At 36.7% G+C, this 20,245-nt stretch overlaps 1 protein-coding gene across 2 annotated transcripts in view; it reads right to left on the reverse strand.

Annotated features, from left to right (window-relative positions):
- Window positions 1-2,558: 2,558 nt before the first annotated feature.
- CCDC80 (coiled-coil domain containing 80) overlaps window positions 2,559-20,245 on the reverse strand; it is a 36,372-nt gene continuing 18,685 nt past the window's right edge. The window contains exons 4-8 of one of the 2 annotated variants that reach the window (XM_090276542.1): window positions 13,937-14,073; window positions 12,169-12,314; window positions 6,420-6,523; window positions 4,062-4,142; window positions 2,559-3,069 (exon numbers count right to left, since the gene is read on the reverse strand). In XM_090276542.1, coding sequence (XP_090132668.1) covers window positions 2,723-3,069; window positions 4,062-4,142; window positions 6,420-6,523; window positions 12,169-12,314; window positions 13,937-14,073 — 815 coding nt within the window. In that variant the 3' untranslated portion in view covers window positions 2,559-2,722. Of the gene's footprint in view, window positions 3,070-4,061; window positions 4,143-6,419; window positions 6,524-12,168; window positions 12,318-13,936; window positions 14,074-20,245 lie in introns of both variants that reach the window. The other variant, XM_090276532.1, reaches the window with a different exon arrangement.

Genomic DNA, 20,245 nt, shown 5'->3' on the forward strand with positions numbered 1-20,245 from the left:
TAGAAGTTGAGAAAGCATGAGCTTCATTATTAACTAAACTCCAGAAAATCAGACCATCTGGGCACTATGGACTCTACTGCATCTAACCCACCTGTCTCTGTAGCAGGGAAAAAATCTCTCTGCTGAATTAATATCCACCTCAGAGTCGTAGAATTTTTCTGGTGAAAAACAATTCTTGGAAATTCATTGAAGGGACTTGTGACAACTTTGGCAAGGCTGTGTCCTTTTCAGTCTTCCAGAATTCCTTAACTCAACTGAGTGCCTCTCTTTTTAAATACCCTAATTCCACAATTTTTCTCAAAAACTATTTTTTTATTCCTTACCATTTTTTGTTGCTGTTGTTTTGAGGGAAATACTTTTATAGAGAACAATATCCAGATTTCAGACTATCTTATCTACAGCCCAGAAGACAGAGGTTCAGGTTACCTAAATTTCCAATTCTCTCGTTTGCTGGAATATACTTTGTTTTTTACTAGATTTTAAAAATCTGAGGACATTTAACAATGGCATCTTCCTCTGAAGGCATCTTGGTTCTTTTACTGAGCTATAGCTAACTCCGCAGTACTCCATGACTCAGCCCACTCATTAGAGAGAGTACAGATGCAGTGCTAGGTATTAATCTCACTGACAGTGAGACCAGATGAATAATTGAAAAAGCAATCTGAGGTTAGGAACAAGGGCTGTCTTTCTCTGGTTGCAGGAGCTAGAAGCTTGTTGATATTATCCTAGCAGGAAAATGTGTATTTCTATCTAATTAATTTCCTTGGGAGATGAAACTTCCTCATTTTATTTCCTAAAATGGAGATTTTTTTGGCCTTTTACTTAAAAATTGTCTCTATATCACCCTAGTCAGGTGGTTCAGTTAGTTGGAGCGTCATCCTGTGCACCAGATTGCAGGTTCAATCCCTGGTTGGGGCACATGTAAGAGGCAACTGATCAATGTCTCTCCCTCTCTCTCTCTGTCCCCTGTCCCCCTCAACCTCTCTCTCTCCCTTCCTCTCTCCCTTTTCATCTTTCTTTAAAAATCAATAAACATATCCTCAGGTGAGAATTTTTAAAAATTGTCCCTATATCATTTCAAAAGCAATGGTAAATAAATTTATTTATTTTTTGGTCAATTTTAAGCTGTGCTTCACCTTGGCATAAATTTAAGAGCAATGCAGATATACCTGGCTCTACCCCCTGCACTACTCTAGCTGCTTGTACAGACTATTGTAGAAAAAGGGAGGAGGAGGCTCTCCTCCTGGGGAGAGGGATGTGATGGGAGCATAATTTACACAATCAGAGAACTGTACTCTAAAGTCACGTGAACTTTCTGGACCTCAGTTACCTGTATAAAAGGTAAGAATGAATTGCTTTCATGAAGAATGAGGGGCAAAGTAAGGGATTTCTCAAGCTCATTGAGTTACAATTTCCACTTACTCTATAATTATAACAAAGTTCAGATGATGTGAAGACAGATTTGTGCAAACAGGCACAGATAAATTAATAGCTAACACGCACATGTGGCTTGAATGCAGTTATTGATACCTGTGACCATTAGAGTTAATAACCAATACAAAGATCATTTGAAGAATTAGTTATTATTAATAACAGTGGCAAAATAATAAGCATCCCATTATTGATAGAGGCTGGCACTGTCAGATGTTAATTCCTGGGAATCTGACTGACTGCCTCAGGCAAGCTCATAGGTATTAGTTGGTAATATTATTTGGTAGCTGTTTGCTAGAAAAAGAAAAGTAGAAAAGAAGGAAGGGAGGAAACAAAGGAGGGAAGGTACTTAGTTATATATAAAAAATGTTCTTTTTCAAAGAAAATGATTATATTTGGATTATATCTTATCCACTGTGGTGTAGTAACATTTGCCTTTGAAAACACAAAAGAACTCCTGGATATACTCTCCTTCTTTGTAATTTTATTTTACAAGGTCCAGTATGGTAGCAGGCCCATTAACAAGTAAGTACTGGGGCTCAACTGTGAGGGGTCAAGGTTTTCCGTGCCAGGAAGTCCATGGTACCTGCTAGAACTCTGTGAGTATGACCTCTAGGAACAGTGTCAGAGTCTGTTGGCGATTTAAGGATTCCTTTTTCCTGCTCTATCTCTGAAAAGACACAAAAGATAACAGAAACAGAGCAGGAAGACTATGATAGAAGAGCTGGTTTAGGTATTTTCACAGGATTTCTGTGGTATCAAGCTTCATAGAGAAAAAAACACAATATAAAAAAAGTAGAATCATCTTAATCATTTGTAGACTGACATTTCAAAAAAAGTTAAGAAACTGTCTGTTCCAACTGCTCAGATATTTCCTGAAAATATGTGCTATGATCTTTAATTTTCTTTATTATAGTTTTCACTTGCCAATTAATACTAAAAAAGTAAAAGAGAGACATAAATACTTATTCTATAGAATCTTGTATTCCAAATCACGTCAATCATGTAAGAGAAGAAAAATATTCATTTTCAGTACCACTATTCAGCACTACATCCCCTCCAGTTTGAGAAACAAACAATTCTTTTAAACATCTTTATGTTGTAAGGCTTCAATAACAACTCATGAGTAAGCAAAGGTTTCCTATTATTTAATCTTAGAAGAACACTGAAAGGAAAAGGAAGGGAACGTGGGCAGTGTGGAATGTAGGCAGAACTCCTTTATGTAGCTGGCCACATGTGGCTTTAACAGCTGAAGGGGGAACTGGCTGGGACTAAGGTTACATATTTCTGTTCAGTAAGGGTATCCGTGTTGGTAACTCTCATGATGACGGTAGTCATCCTGGTAACCATCCTGATATCCTTGGTGGTAACTATGGTAACCATAGCCTGCATATTCATCTTCCGGGCAGCGCATCCCCAGTGACTGCTGAATGGCCATTTCCTGTCTCCGGAGTTGCATCGAATCAATTAAATCATACACAATCACCATGGACCACATTGGAGAAGGATACCAGGATTTTACATTTCCATCTTTTCCAACTAGAAGCATGGAGAAATACTCAGGGCTCACTTGAAAATAGTTACGGATGTCTTTCACCAGATGGCCTGGTACATCTTCTCGCTCAACAACAGAGCTCCCTAGAATAGGATAAGGAAAATGTTAGGGGATTAAAGAGTCTGCACTCAGGAAAACAAAATGAGAAGAAATCACTGTGAGAATAAAGATGGGACTCATGAGTTTATTATTTTTGGCTCAATATCCAATTGAAGAAGTTAGCTGTTTTTTCCTACTAGAAATTAAATGCCCCTGTTGTTCTGCAACATTATTAGTGTCAAACTTTGGGACATGTGATCTCTCTTTCATAGGAATGTTACAAGATATAAAACCAGTCCCTTAATTTAATCCTGGCAGAATCAATTTATTTAAAATTTGTCACTAACAAAGATTATATTGTTTATATTTGTAAGTTTATTTCTAATTAACTTAGTTATTTCTTTGCAATTACAATTTTTCTTTTGATGCTGTTGTCTGCACTAAAAAACTTACTTTATTGCCAAAGGTGAAAAATACCAATTATGTAAGGGCTGGATAAGTGTATTTAAATTATTATGATTAGTGACACTGTCCAGCATTGTGCCAGGATTTTATATACATTTTCTTATGTAAAGAGCTTGATATTGGAAGGAAGGGCTGGATATATGCCTTTTGAAACCTTTAGTAGCTAGTCATATTCTTTCAGCTTTTCAGAGCCTTTTAATATATGTCTTTATCTGTTGAAAGGGAGTCAATAAGATATAACCAGTGGGCCTCATAGTACCACTGTGAGAAACATTTAAATAAAATGTTTTATAAACCATAAAGCCCTATGCAGACAAAGATCACTAGTTAAGAAAGTGAATATTTTTACTATCACTTATGAGTGATTTTATAATAAAAACAATGTTAGTCTTTTCACTCCACTTCTCCATCTTCTACATGCCTATGTGGGCATGAGTGAACACACATACATGCACATATGCAAAGGAGGTGGGGTATGCCTTAAATATATACACACTATTTGCATATAATTCAATATAATTTAATTGAACTTAACAGCAGTTCAAACTGTTATGAAAAAACAACACTATACCATTAATCGGGAACAGTTCTAAGACTCCCCCAATTTCCTCTCCAATGCCTAAAAGCTTCAGAATGGTTATGTGGCGCAGACCTGAGAGAAAAGAGAAAGCCATAGGATTACGGGAAAGGACTCTAAGTAATCTTTTATTTCCAAAGACCAATGTTTTACAATGAACACCTCTTAGAACATAACCTGATTAGAAAGAATAATCTATTCTTTAATTATTCCATAAGAAAACACTTAAATACCAATTGCAGACTTTAAAATTAACAATAGGGTCAGATGCTTATTTGGGGGTGGTGTATTTTTTGTTTTTGTTTTTGTTTGTTTTGTAGATTAAAATAGAAGAATTTGCTCTTAAACTGTGACAGAACAAAAATGAAGTCATCAGAACATTAAAATATCTGAGATTGTCCAATCTGATTAGTCGTCTGAAAAAAAAAATCACGAAATTACATGGATAACTTTCAGAGAAAAAAATGAAGATCTCATCCATTGTGATTGTTAAAGAAATAATTCTGGCTTTCTCTAACAGTTTTTCACTTAAGGCAGGTTCTTATCACTTATGTAGAGGATTCAGAGAGGGCAAGTAACACTTAGGCAAGTACAGTTTGCTTCCCATCCTCAGCTAAAGTTTCAGGAAAGGAGAGAGGTCATGCCTTGGCAGCTCATTGGAATTCTTTTGAAGATGAAGCTGACATGAAGGAATTCAGGAGAGAGAAACAGGTGGGCAAGGGGTCTGTCAATTCACCTATCAAGACTTCATGGTTTAGATAAGATTCCAGCCTAGTCAGGGTAATAACTTGGAACTAATAATATGAATACTAATGGTGTTTATTGTCCTGGGGAGAAAACTGAAAGCCACTATGGGTGGTCTCTTTAAAGGAGGAGTTTAAGGCAAAATGCTATTTCAAAAAAAAAAAAAAAAGTTTGTGGTCTTTCCTCTTCTCCCAGAGAAGTGAAACATTCTGTTCTACATGTTGTTGAGTTGTGTTTCCAAAAGGGAAGATTATGAATTAAATTATTCCTGAAGAACATTATTTGTTCACATTTTCTGTATATTGTAAACAAAAGAGTTTGCCTACAGTAATGGGACTTTAGGTTCTGTATGCAGAGATTAAAAACACCTAATAGCTGCTGCAAAGGTGTCTTTAGAAAATTAATGTCATGATTTCATCTATATTCTTATTGTGAAGGATCATTAACTGCTCTAACAATTTCTGTTTTCTAGCACCATTGGTTGTTATAAAGAATTTAAAATATGCTTAAGAGTAGCGGCACAATCAAATTTTATATATGTTGATATAAAATCTTAAATAATTAACCTGATAATATAGGAGTATAAATAAAAACTGAAATGTACTGATAATTTACAGGTACTAGTGCATAGCAAGAACCCAGGTTCTGTTAATGTTTTACAAAACTCAATCCCTCCCCTTTGATAAATCAAGTACAGTTCTATAACTAACAAATGATTCTTCTTCCTAATAGAAGTATCAAAAAATGCTGATTCATCTATATTCCAATAATGAACTTTTTAAAACTGTGGCCCCTGCTATCCCTACATCCATGACTCTCAAAAATTCTTCCTTTGCACAAGTATATCTTAAATGAGATTTCAATGGTGATTTCCACTTTTGAAATTGCCATTATCTCCATGGTTCATCATTGAACTTGGTAGTAAGTTTTATGTAGTATGCATTTTACTTTCTATATATCTATATTCAAGATGATATGAGCTCTATCAGCCACTAGAAAAATAATTTTTGGTAAAAAAAGAGGAAAAAGCATATGTTAGTTTTCAAAACACTGGACAATTTGCTACAAAACAAAAACAAACAAACAAAAAAACTTCCTCTTTGACCTGCTTGCTTTAAAAATAAGGTTCTGTTTAACAGATCTTGCTGTCTTCTTCATGCCTGTTGAAGGAATGACAAAATAGTATAATGTGCTTCAATTAATACATTAATTTCCAAACCCATTCCTGTTTCACAAAAGGCATTTAATTTGTCACGAAGTACCCAATATTGGTATGAAAGAATTACCTAATTAAATGATGATAATTGGGTTTTATAATCTTGAGAATATATCACATAATACAGAACACTGAAAGTAAAGCAGCAGGTATTTTCAAACACTTCAGTAAAGAACCTGAGAGAAGATAATATAGAGAAAAAAAATAGAACCCAGTTGACTAAGGTTCCAGTCTGAAAGCAACTTTATACTCAATATAATTGACTAAGTGTCTGGGAATCTGCAGTCTGGACTGGGGAATATTTTAATGATTTAAGCTCATACGTTTCACTTTGGAGCTAACCAGGAAGAGAGTGGTGTGGGAAAGCAGTGATGACGAGGCTTCCCACTCACCAAAATTGCATGCCTGACCACTGAGGGCTGAGAGCTGCTGGGAATAGGCCCAGTCTTCATCATTAGGAGCAGAGATCACCAGCAACCGCCTCCTCCATCGGAACCTGGAAAAGAAGCAGGAGGCCACAGTTACTGCTTTAAACAATAGAGGCTAGTGTGAAAAAGCAGAGTAACTTTGGCTGTTGGTGTTTTCCTATGCCCAGAATAAAAAACACTGACTCAGAAATGTCTCATAGCTCCTCAAGGCCATTAAACTGCATTTCCACATTTCTTGTACTTTTTCTGTTGTAACTTCACAGTCTGCCTACTGTGGTATTTGCATGATATGTCAGGCATGAGTTTGGCCACCGTGCCTGATGAGGTCACTCAGGAGGAGACACAGCTCCCAGATGCCATGAGGACCAGCCAAAATAGGATGTCATACTATAGAAGCAGAAATAAGGAATCAGAAGGAAACTGAGGAAAATTCAAGTTCTAGTGGAGTTCCCTAGGGCTTCAAGGGGGGTTAAGAAATAATATATGGACAAGAAATAGAATAAAAAACGAGAGCTGAATTTTAAGTAGGTGGCAGGAGGAAGGAAAGTGGGAAAGTGGCTCAGAGGGTCAAGGAAGCTTCCTGGAGAAACAAAGGTCTATTTGCCATCCTCAGCAGCTAGCAGTTTTTCCAGAGGCAAGCACAAGCTCTAAAATGTACCCTGTTGTATTAGTAAAAATCAAAAGTACCCCTGTGAAATAGAATGGACTAAACCTATAGCCGTAGGATTTTAGAACACACAGTAAACTTGTTTCTGTAATTATAGCTCCAACGCAGTAGGGCAGTGGAAAGAGTTTTTGTCTTGTAGCCAGGAAGTTTTGTCACTGCCATTTTTGGGGTTCCTTAAGCATGTCCTTAACTTGTCTAAGTCTCAATTCTTCCTTATCTCTAGAATCAAAAAAAGCATCTACTTTAAAGTGGTGTTATAAGACTTAAATCAAAGCTCACAAATATAAGTCACCATGTGATGACTTGCATATAGATTGTGTCTTCATCTGCAGCCTCCTAGATGTAGAAGTTTGTCCACTAACAGGCCTTGAACGTTGTCCGTCTCATTGCCATATGATAATTGATCTAACCTTTGTGTTTGTATCATTTTATAGTTCACTTTCATCTACACAATTTGTGTCCCTCATTAGAGCTCAGTGTGCACACAGTGTATTGTCCTTATTTTACGCATGACAAAATGAAGCATAGGGAAGTGAAGTAACTTGCTAAACTAGTAAATCGAAGAGGTGGTACCAAAATATAGTTTTCTCTGATTCCCAGGCCATGGTTTCCCTCATCTACCACCCTCAGCGATCCTGATGCTTGGCGGGTGCTGCCAGGATCTCTGAGAGCAGAGGAGGGAGAGTAGATATGCAGCCAAGGGCAAGTGTGTGGAGTTGTCTCAAATTCTGCCTTTTCTAGAGAAGGAGTTTTGCTTTCTGCCTTCAGTGCAGGCAACTACGAGCTGTTAGTGCGCTCACTGAGCTGGAAGCCAGCTGATTGTACTCATGGCTTCTCTCCCTGTGCCCCTTCCAGCCTCAGAGTGAACATGAGAGTTTTCAACCCAAAGAAAACGGCCTCTTGGGGGAATAGTGGTTTGGGTGAACGAGAGAAAATGATAGTCTGATGAAATACAACCTCTAAATAGACGCCTGTAGCGAGGCTCGCCAAGAATTGCTTGCTGTGACATTACATTCGCTTCCTCTGCTTGTTTTTCTTCAAAGGGAAAGAAAAACTAAAATCTCCACTGAGGATAAGAAGACGAATGCGCTTGGCACAGAGGATGAGAGAGGAGTGTCTGAGACTGCCCAAGGTGTCCTGGGAAAAGGAACAGTGACTGCTGTCGGATCACAGACGTTGTCTCCTGCACTTTCCCTGCCTCTTTAGGAGACATGCCAGACCAGCGCTGGCCCCCCAGCCAGCCTCCAAACCAGGCCAGCCTCCCCAGCCTCACACAGAGCGGTAGAGTATCCTGGAGGGAGCTATTTTGGGTGAGGTATATTTTGACTTGTTTACCTGTGTACACCACTGAATACTGTCCTGATTGCAGAGGGATGAGGTCTGAGATTCTGTGTCACAGACACACCAAGAAAAGGTTGTTTTTCCCACAGCCCTTCACATTAAGATATAGTAATAGCCCCCAGCTCACAACACTGAAGGAAATAACATCCATAGGATGTAACAAGAGATGTGCATGTGACCCAGATCCTTATTCTGGACAACTTGTTTTTCTGTCGTTTTAGTTTCTCAGTAAATAAAAGTTCTACAAGTTATGGATGTGTTTGCTTCTCTTGACCGGCATTCCAAAATTACTGTGTATTTGCCCACTCTTTGGGGCTTCTGTGTCACAGAAAGGTAATTATAGCCTGAAACAGATGAGTGTCGCTAAAGGTTAGACTGGCTTCAGAGTCTGGTCAACTGAAACCAGGCTTCATAGACCTACCAACAACTCAGCAAATTTGAAGGAAAATTCCTATTTGGATACTGGTTTATTTATATAACTTTTATTTTAAAAGATTTCTTTTTCAGATCTCCTTGCCTGGGTTTCAATCCTGAGGTGTTCACTCACCTTTCCCTTGATGATAAAATTCTCTAAGTAGGAGCTGACTAGCCGGCCCTCATAGTACTTACTAATAGCCCCCATTTATTGATTGCTTACTTTGTGGAGATTCTGGGACATCATTTCACTTAGTATTGAATTTACCTTTGACAACAATCTTAAGAATAGATACACTTAGTATTCCTATTTTGTAAATGAGGAAACTAAAGCCCAAGGGTTAAGTAATCCGCTCAAGATCACACAGCTAATAAGTGGGAAAACTAGGAATTAAACTCTGAGCTATCTTTCTCATGCCTTTAAGTAATATACTATTGAACTTTAATTTTTAAGACCAATTATAATTATCAGCACAGTGATTTTATGAGTTGTGACCACAGTCATGTATAGCCATAGACCATCCAAATTATAATCATATACCATTTTGAATACCCATAAGAGATGTATGTTCCTGAACTAGTAATAATATAAGAGCCCAATATGGGGTCTTAAATTATAAGGAAAATAGATTTATATATTGTAGGGCCTTATCCAGTTAAAAAAACTTCAGATTCAAAATGTGTATACAAGTCTTAAGAATCAAAGATATGACAAATTCAAATTAATGATCAACATGAATGAGCATAGTAAGTTTATGAGTGAAAAAAACTGAGATAATGTCAGATCTTCCTTTCAGGTTTAAAACCCATGACACAGTGATTATAAAAAGATACTCTGACCATGGGTGGTAAGAAGAATCTGTCCTGCTGCCTGTGGCTGAGGGTGTCATGGCTGGCTCAAATCTTTGGTTATAAATAACATCAATGAACTGGGTGGTAACTGTCTGTTTTAGAGGTTGGGCACCCTTAGTTTACTGGGATGGTTTAGAAGGTATGCATCTTTTAGTCCTGAAAGATTTAGAATTGAAAAGAGAATATTTTCAAGGAGTCAAAATCATAGTAATAATATATATTTCTAAGAAGATCCCGATTTTCTTTATATAATCCATGTTCTCATGAAACTTGAGAATTTGGCTTACCAAAATGACATCCTTAAAACTCCAAATTAGAATGTGTAATTGAGTATTAGGTGTAAATGTGTGGTTTTAAGTTGAAATTTCACCAAGTGTATACAGTGCAGTTATTCGAACATATGAGAGAACTTTAGATTCACTGTGTTTATAAGAATAACTCATTAAACTTATGGATCATTTAAGTACTCACAAATTCTTTCAAGCAATTAAAAGATATGTATTACATGTAAAACGTCTGTTTAAAATATTAAAGTTGTTTAATTACTGAGTTTGTAAGTGAGATCAAACATTACTCAAAGCCCCTTAAAACTGATGGTTAAAATTTCCTAAGTAATAACTAGAATAATAAGATTTAAAATCTAACTTAAACATTTAAGGGAGAACTAAGATAAAAAATAAACTTTCAAAGAATCTTTTCTACCAGGAAGGAAGGAAGGAAAGAAAGAAGGAAAGGGAAATTGAAAGAACAAAAGAAAAAGAATTTAAAAGAAAATTCCTCAAGGGCAACAATGAGCTTTTATTATTAATCTCCTAAATCATTGCCACCTTGGTCCAGAAGTTGATGTTTTAGTGGCCCCAGGACTGAACAAGAAACCATCTGCCTAATGGAGTCCTAGAGCCCTTTCTCCGCTACGAGAGCAGCAAGAAGACTGGGTTGAGTGTTAAGTCCTTGTGGAGGCACGTACCTTCCATCTCCATTCAAGACCCTTGCACTGCAGTGAAAATTTGGATGTCAGAAGAACCTCAGATTTTATTTTTTCCTCTGAAATCCTGTGGTTTTGGGATTATCGTCCTTCATTTCAAACTCTGGGCCTCTAGGTCCAAGAACTATAAATAATTCACTCTGTATTTTCAAAAAGAGTATTAGATAAAATGTGGACTTTGGGAGCCAGAATATCCTGGGGCCACTGAGTCCTAGAGCTGACACTAGCTGAGTGATGAGAGAAAGTTAGTTAATCTGCATCAGCCTCAGTGGTCACATCTATAATATGACAATAGTTACAATATTTAGATCATGGGATTGTTGTGAACATTAAATCCAGGAAAGAAGATGAAGTGCTTGACACAGAGGTGAGCATACTGAAAGTGACCACAGCAACCCTGGGATGGAGGTGGGGCTACTTACTATCTTCATTCTCATTTGTCAGTGAGAGATTTTTAACATAGTTTAATTTAAAAATATTGGAGCAAATAGTAAATTGCAGACCCAAGACTTAGATGAATGATAAGTCCTCTGCTTTTTACACACTTATGAGGTTATCTCCTAAGAGACCCAAGCCTCCTGAATCTAGAAGAATTCAGATTATCCTCTTATCATAGAATTATTGATCCTATGACTCATTTATGGGGAATGTGCTTTACAGACACAAGTAAGGAAGTTCTGCCTAAAGTGAGACAGTTAACAATTTCATGAGCCCCTCAGCCACACAATACAGATTGGGTGGCATTACACTGGGGTCTCTGTGAGTTTACTTGTTTTGAGTGGAATTATTGCAGCTTTGTACCTCCTAGGGTTCCCAAAGGCCCTGCAGGATTTTTAGCCAACATGGTGGAAGGGATGGAGAAGGGAAGATGTGAAGAGATTTTTTTTTTAACACTCTTTTTTTGTATGTGTACAGAAAAGAGTTTCCCTACAATAGTTTGCAATAAACCATGCTCCCCAGGGAACCAGGAAGCTAGGTTAAGAGGATTTTCTTTTTGAGGTCCTGGTGGGTCTTTTATTCTCTGCAGAGTAGGAAGGAAGCAGAAAATCAAGCATAGTGTTCCAGATCCTGTTTGAAACTAGAAGGGACCTAATAAATAAGTATGTAAAATAAAAATGCTGTATACAAAGCCCTCCAAATTCACTGACTGAATAAATTAACCTTCACAGGTAAAAATTCTGCATTCTGTGCAAAAAAAAAAAAGAGCAGAAAAGATTTATCCAAAGCTACCAAATCAACATTCAAGCTTGGAGCTGACCCCAACCAACCTGTGAGCAGAGCCACTTCCAACAGGGCAAAGACTAAGCCCAGTGGCAGAGGGCTGGGAAGCAGACAGACCTTTCACCGGGGCAGGTCACTGTCTGGACACGTCCTCTGTGTTTCCTGGGTATTTTCATCAGCTCACCCAGAACACATTTCCGCCTGCCTTTTCAGATACTCCAAAAGTGATGTACCTGGATAGGAAGTTCTCCAGTGACTGCTTCTTGTCTTCCTTGCAAACAATGCCCTCCTTTTTCTGTTTTTCCATATCTTTGATGCGGGACTGGAAAGTATCGATCAAATCAAACACAGACTTCATTGCTATAGGCACCTCATAGTACTGCTGTTAAAGAATGAATAGAAAGTATATAATGTATAAGGATATTTCTTCCCTCTTCTCAAAGGATAGAGAGCCCAGGAGAATTCAGAGGAGCTCTTGAGAAAATCAGAGCCTAGAAGGCTCAGTGATTTATAGTCTCTCCTGTAATAGTACCTCTGCGGATGTTTTGAACTTCAGAACCCATGAAACAATCACCACTTACTTTTTATGAGGATTGTTTCTTAACTGCACTCATTTTATTGGCAAGGGCCCATGCCCTTCTCACCACACGTATCCTGGGTTCACTTCCCTACCTCTGGGTCCAAGCTGAGTCCTGTTCACTACACAACTTGAGAGAAAGTGAGAAATGCTGTATCTAACACAGGAATGGAATAACATATTAGAATATCTTACCTGAGCAATCAGGGTCATTTTCCACCAGAAGGAACCCTCTTCTTTGCCCATTAGATATCTACAATAACTCTTTGTGATTCACAGAGATTATTTTATTGAGTGAGCATCACTTAAAATTAGGTCATGTTTCCGTATGTATTTCAGTAAAGAGTTGGGATCCAAGTTAAGGATAATGAAATTCAGTTTCCTGCATCCCACCTGTCTAAACTTACAACAGCAATCTGAGATGGATTTGGAGGCTGGCTGAGCATAACTAGCATAAGCTGAGGAGAAGCCTGGACATGGCTATAGGCCTCAGTGGGAAATTCAGTAAACCACAGGATATGAAAGCTGGTAGGAACTTTACGGATTATCTAAGATTAGAGGTGCGGCAGCACATTGGAGGTTGGGCAGCACAAGTACAGAATGAGTTAATGAAGGGACCTCTTTCCAGATCCAGAAAAATACTGCAAGTTGAGTTAGCCTTTTCCCTGATGATTTTCACATAAGCATGGCATACTCTAAGTACACTACAATGGTTAAGACAGTGACTCTGGGGCCAGTCTGTGTGGATATGAAGTCCAATGCTAAAACTAGGTGACTTGGGCAAGGTACTTAACTACTCTAGACCTCTGTTCCTCTTAGAAACAAAAATAATTCTTGTTATTTAGCTTAGATGTTTGAGATAAGGATTGTAAAGTGTTGAGGTGAGTGCCTGGCGTAAGAAAAGCACTCAATAAAGTTAGCTATTTTTGTTATTATTTTTTTAAAATTATTTTTCATAGTTCAGGACCTTTGTCCCCAAGCATACAAAGAAAGTAGGTATAACACCCTACTGTCTTATCCATATTTGATCAGGAGTTCAAATTCTAGGCCTTTCCAAAGTAGGCTTGTGTTAAATCTCATTTTCCTGAAGGCAGAGGTCAAATACTTTACCTTTTATCCCCAGGGCCTGGCACACCATGGCTATTCAACAAGTGTCTAATGAATGCAAGACATTTATGTTACAGAAGAATTTAGTCTGAATCAAATAGCTGGGCATAGGAGGTCATCCAACCCAGTCTTTTCCAGAGACCACATTTCTGGACACAAATTCTATAGACCAAAATGGAATATTTGGACCATTTGAAAACATTTTTGTGTATAAAATAATTTATATTTACTCATATGTCTAATAGACTTACTGACAAAAAATTCAGAGTTGCCATTCTAAGCAATGGCACCACATTATCGAAAATAGCAATCCATACCTTGACTTTTAGGTCCACGTCTGTAAGCACCATGAAGAAGTCATCATAGGTCATTCCATATTCTTTCCTCAGTTCGCTGATGAGATGCTGGTCTACCAAATCCTCATCGTCCACCACTTGCATGGGTTTCTCATTATCTTAAGGCAAATGAAATGTGAGTAAGTACGAGTATGACAAGACAGGAATTGGCGGGAACGAATGGGTAGAGATACTGAGCTTCCTTCTGGAGTTAATTAGAACAGCTTTCATTAGTTGCATATATTTGACTAACATTTTGTTTAAACAAAAGTTTATAAAGTGAATAAATATATAAATGAACGAATAAATAAACTCATTTTGAAAGTCACCTTTCTAAAGATGATCAGGCTCTTTCTCTGTCCACCCTGGTTGTAGTAAATCCTTAGGAGCAAAAAGAGAGTGCAGACTGCTGAGTCATCCCTGCAAGAAGACTGCCACATCACCCTGGAATGAGTCATCACTCTAACTCATGAGGGAGCTAGACCAGATACTTTAAACTTTTATTTAATTCTAAATTTTATTTTAGTTTTAGTTATTTAGTTAGTTAAGTCTATATCTGCATCTGCTCCTTTCTTTTATTACAGAATCACTTTAGGACTCAGTGAAACATGTCATTGCCACAGAGAAAAATGAAAAGTCTATGTTCAAACCTTGGTATCAGGTTCGTTTTGGTTCCAGAAAAAAATTGACCTATTAATGACACAAATTTTGTAAATAAATACAATTTTAAGCAGTGTTACTGAATTTATGGGAGTTTTAACCATTATATAACTTTTCAAACATTAAATCCTAAAAATATTATTATAATTCAGAATGGTTCCTGAAGGTGCCACTGGGTTAATGAGAAGTATGAACATGGCAACACCTATGTCTGGAAAGCATTTTGGAAATGATAGGTCAGCTTTATTTATTTCTTCTTTCCCTTACAAGTCACAGTGTTTCCCTCAACTCTACTAGATTTTTTATCTGCAAAATGATCCCCTGTATTTTTTTTTAAATGTGAAAAATTAGTTAGCAAATATGTGATTGATAGATATATTAGTAATGAGAACCTGTCAGTTATTATTAACAATGTTACCCAATGTGTTGTAGTGCAGTAGAAACAATTGCAATTTTGCAGATAATGAGGCCATATGACTTGAGTACCATTGACCATTACTCTTGTATTGTTGCAGAATAAAATGCATAATATGGCTTTAGTCTTTGTTAGAAATGAGACAAAAGACAATGCATTCACATGTAAATATGCATGGGAAAGGTCCCGCAGGCCATACACCTGTAAACAATGGTTGTGAGAAGAAACAGATATTTCACCTCAAAATATGACTTTTTAAGCTGATTATTTTCAAGAAACAAGACTCAGGAAGAACCTTTTACATTCACCTTAACTGCCTAGAGAATTTAGATATTTCTACAGTATCAGTGTTACTTCTCCTCTTTCATTTCTGATTTTATTTATTTGGATGTTTCTTTCCTTTTTTTTCTTGAAGTGTCTGATTAAAGGTTTGTCAATTTTGTTTATCTCTTTAAAGAACTATCTCACGGGTTTGTTGATCTTTTGAATTGGGTTTTGTTTTTTGGTTTTTGGTTTTTGTCTCTATGTCATTTATTTCTGCTCTGATCTTGATTATTTCTTTTCTTCTACTTGCTCTGAACTTTGTTGTTCTTTTTCTTGTTCTCTTAGGTGTAGTGTTAGGTTGTTTATTTTAGATTTTTCTATCTTTTTTAGGTAGGCTTGTAATGCTATGAACTTCCTTCTCAGGACTGCTTTTCCTGTGTCCCATAGTTTTTGGTTTGTTGTATGCTCATTTTCATTTGTTGCTAGGTACTTTTTGATTTCTCCCTTGATCTCATTGTTAACCCATGCACTATTTAGTAACATGTTATTTAGCCTCCATGTATTTGAATGTTTTGGGGTTTTTCCTTGAGGTTGATTTCAGTTTCAGGCCATTGTGATCCAAGAGAATGTTGGATATCATTTCAATTTTCTTTAATTTGATAAGACTAACATGTGATCTGTCTTTGAGTATGATCCATGTGCATTTGATAAAAATGTATATTTTGCTCCTTTGGGGTGAAATGTTCTATAGATATCAGTTAAATCCATTTGATGTAAAGTGTCATTTAATGCCACTATATCCATGTTAATTTTTTTGTCCGGAATATCTGTCCATTGTTGACAGTGGGTTGTTAAAAATCTCCTACCACAGAAATACAAAATATTTTTAAAAATTACTATGAACAACCACATGCCATAAAACTGGACAACCTGGGCACAATGGATAAATTTCTAGAAACATACAATCTTTCAAAAGTGAATCAGGAAGAAGCAGAAAACTTGAATAGACTGATTACAGCTAGTAAAATTGAAGCAGTAATCAGAAAACTTTCAGAACAAAAAAACCCTGGACCAGATGGCTTCATAGGTGAATTTTACCAATTATTCAAAGAACTAACATCTATCCTTCTCAAATCTTCCAAAAATTCAGGAAGAAGAAAGACTTTCAAACTCTTTTGTTAAGACCAAATGATCCTAGTTCAAAAACCAAGTAAAGAGACAACAAAGAAATAAATTACAGGCCAATATCTCTGATGAACTAGATGCTAAAATCCCTAACAAATATTAGCAAACTGGATCCAGCAATACATTAAAAAGTGGGATTTATTCCAGGGATGCAAGGATGGTACTATACTTGCAAATCAATAAATGTGATACATCACATAAACAAAATAAAAGACAAAAATCACATTATCATACCAATAGGTGAGAAAAAAGCATTTAATGAAATCCAGCATTGGTTTATGATAAAAACACTCAGCGAAATGGGAATAGATGGAGCATACCTCAACATAATAGAGGCCATATACAAAAAACCTACTGCCAACATCATATTAAATGGGAAAAAACTAAAAGCACTTCCCTTAAGAGCAGGAACAAGACAGGAGTGTCTGCTTTAATCACTGTAATTCCAACATAGTACTGGAAGTCCTAGCCACAACAATCAGACAAGAAAAAGAAATAAAAGGCATCCAATTGGAAAAAAGGAGATAAAACTATCATTATTTGCAGACAACATGATCTTGTACATAGAAAATCCAATAGGCTCCACCAAAAAACTACTCTACCTAATAAATGAATTCAGTGAAGTGGCAGGAAACAAAGTCAATATTCAGAAATCAATGGCATTTTTGTAGACTAACCATGAAGTATTAGAAAAAGATACTAAGGGGAAAAATCCCATTTACTATAGCAACAAAGAAAATAATGTACCTAGGAATAAATTTAACCAAGGAGGTAAAAGACCTGTATTCATAAAACCATAGAACATTGAAGAAAGAAATTGAGGATGATACAAATAAACAGAAATATATACCACGTTCATGGATTGGAAGACTTAACATCATTAAAATGTCCATATTACCCTAAGCAATCTATAGATTCAACACAATTCCCATTAAAATACCAATGGCATATTTCACAGATCTAGAACAAATATTCTAAAAATGTATATGGACCCCCCCCAAAAAAAAACCCAAATAGCCTCAGCAATTTTGAGAATGAAGAACAAAGTAAGAGGAATCACAACACCTGATATCAAACTATACTGCAAGGCTACTGTCATCAAAACAGTCTGGTACTGGCATAAAAACAGACACACAGATTAATGGAACAGAATAGAGAGCCCAGAAATAAGCCCACATCTTTATGATCAATTAATATTTGACAAAAGAAGCATGAACATACAATGGAATAAAGACAGTCTCTTTAACAAACAGTATTGGGAGAACTGAACTGGTACATGCAAAAAAATGAAACTAGACCACTATCTTACACCATACACTAGAATAAACTCAAAACGGATAAAAATCTTAAATGTAAGTTGTGATACCATAAAAGTCCTAGAGGAAAACATAAGCAGTAAAATTTCTGACATCTCGCACAGCAATACTCTTGTCTATGTATCTCCTAAGGCAAAATAAATAAAGGAAAAAATAAACAACATTAAAATTAGAAGCTTCTGCACAGCTAAAGAAACCATTATCAAATGAAAAAGGAACTGACTGCATAGGAGAACATATTTGCGAATGATATATCAAACAAGGGTTTAATCTCCAAAATATATAAAGAGCTTATATGACTCAATACCAGGAAGACAAACAATCCAATTAAAAAATGGGCAAAGGAAATTGCCCCTGGCTGGTGTGGCTCAGTGGGCTGAGCACTGGCCTGTGAACCAAAGGGTCACCAGTTCATTTTCCAGCAAGGGCACATGCCTGGGTTGCAGGCCAGCTACCTAGTTGGGGGCGCATGAGAGGCAACCACACATTGATGTTTCTCTCCCTCTCTTTCTCTTTTCCCATCTCTCAAAAAAACTAAATAAATTTAAAAAAAATTTTTTTTTTTTTGATGGGCAAAAGACCTGAATAGACACTTCTCTGAGGAGGACATACAGAGGGCCCATAGTCATATGAAAAAATGTTCAACATCACTAGCCATCAGAGAGATGCAAATTAAAACCACAATGAGATATCACCTCACATCTGCAAAAATGGCCATCATTAATAAATCAACAAACAAGTGTTGATGAGGATGTGGAGAAAAGGGAACCTTCACGCACTGTTGGTAGAAATGCAGATTGATGCAGCCACTGTGGAAAACAATATGGAATTTTCTCAAAAAATTAAAAATGAAACTGCGTTTTGACCCAGTGATTCCACTGCTGGGAATATACCCTAAGGATCCTGAAACACCAATTCAAAAGAACTTAAGCACCCCTGTGTTCATAGCAGCGCTATTTACAATAGCCAAGATTTGGAAATAACCTAAGTGCCCATCAGCAGATGAGTGGATTAAAAAAAAACAAAACAAAAAACTGTGGTACACCTACACAATGGAATACTATGCAACAGAAAAAAGAAGGAATTCCTACATTTTTCAGCAGCATGGATGGAACTGGAGGCTACTATGCTAAGTGAAATAAGCCAGTCAGTGAAAGACAAATACAATATGATCTCACTGATAAGGGGAATCTAATGAATAAAATAAACTAATGAGCAAAATTGAATGAGAGGCATAAATCATGAAACACACTGATAGGTGTAAGTGAAGATGGGGGAGGTGGATATTGATTGATAGCAGGTAAAGGAATTAGTCGAAATACATATATGAAGGACCCATGGACATGGACAACAGTGAGGGGACTGTTTATGGAAGTGGGGTTGGGCTGCGTAAAGAGGGGCCATGGGAGAAAATTGGGACAACTGTAATAGCATAAACAATAAAATATATTAAAAAATAATTTAGACATTGGGCGTGCTCCCAGAGGGGAGCTATTATCATAGATAACCATAGTGGATGAAGTATGAGAGAAAAGAAGGACCCTAGTTCTGCCTGTTTGATCAAAGCCCTCTCTGGGTCACATTGTTAAAGTTGGCTCAACGTAAGTTTGTTTATGGAATGTTTGCTTTCCCATCTTCATGTGAATTGCCTTTCTACCTTTGAAGTCAAACCACACCTGCTCAATTTGTCCTTGGGTTCCATATTCTTATGGAACCCTCGTATATACCTAAGTAATAAATATGGTCACTTTTTTCTGTTAATTAGTCTTAAGTTACTTCGGTTATCAGGCCAGCCAGAAAAACTTAGAAGGATAGAAAGGAAATTATTTTTCTGCTCCTACAGTTGCCTCTGGAAAGTGGGGAGAGGTTCAGTGGAAACTTTTCTTGTTTATTCTCTGTGTGTCCAGATTATTTAAATTTTAACAAGGAACATATTTTACTTTCTGATTAGTAGTAATAGTGAGAAAAAGAATAAGATCATTTAAGAACTGATTTTTAAAATGTCCTTAACAACTAATATTCTAAGACTTTACAAACCAGATTTTGTCTTGAACCTAGGAATTAATACTTTTAATTCCCAACATACATTCAGTATTGCTTTTGTTCATTAAACAAAATATTTGTCTCCAGTGTTCAGAGCTGATTCTGTTTTGGATGCTAGATTCAGAGATAAGTATGCATGGACAGAGTTCAAGTTCTTAATTAGAATCAAAATTAGACTATTAGCATCCATCTAACAGATAAAATCACAAAAACTATTGAATGACTGAGACAGAAGGGAGTTGAAGATTATAGCAAATTTAAAAAATGGTCCCAATTCTCCAACCCTCCCTGTATCTACACTCTGCCCAGCAACTGCAGCTGCCTGTTATGGTGAATGGGTTGAGTTGTCCTGGCTTGATTCTGAGCTCATCTATTTGACTTGCTTTGTTAGCGCAAGTAACACAAAAG

This window comes from Furipterus horrens, unplaced genomic scaffold (assembly GCF_987537825.1).
Source record: "Furipterus horrens unplaced genomic scaffold, mFurHor1.1.pri manual_scaffold_1, whole genome shotgun sequence".
Taxonomy (NCBI): Eukaryota; Metazoa; Chordata; class Mammalia; order Chiroptera; family Furipteridae; genus Furipterus; species Furipterus horrens.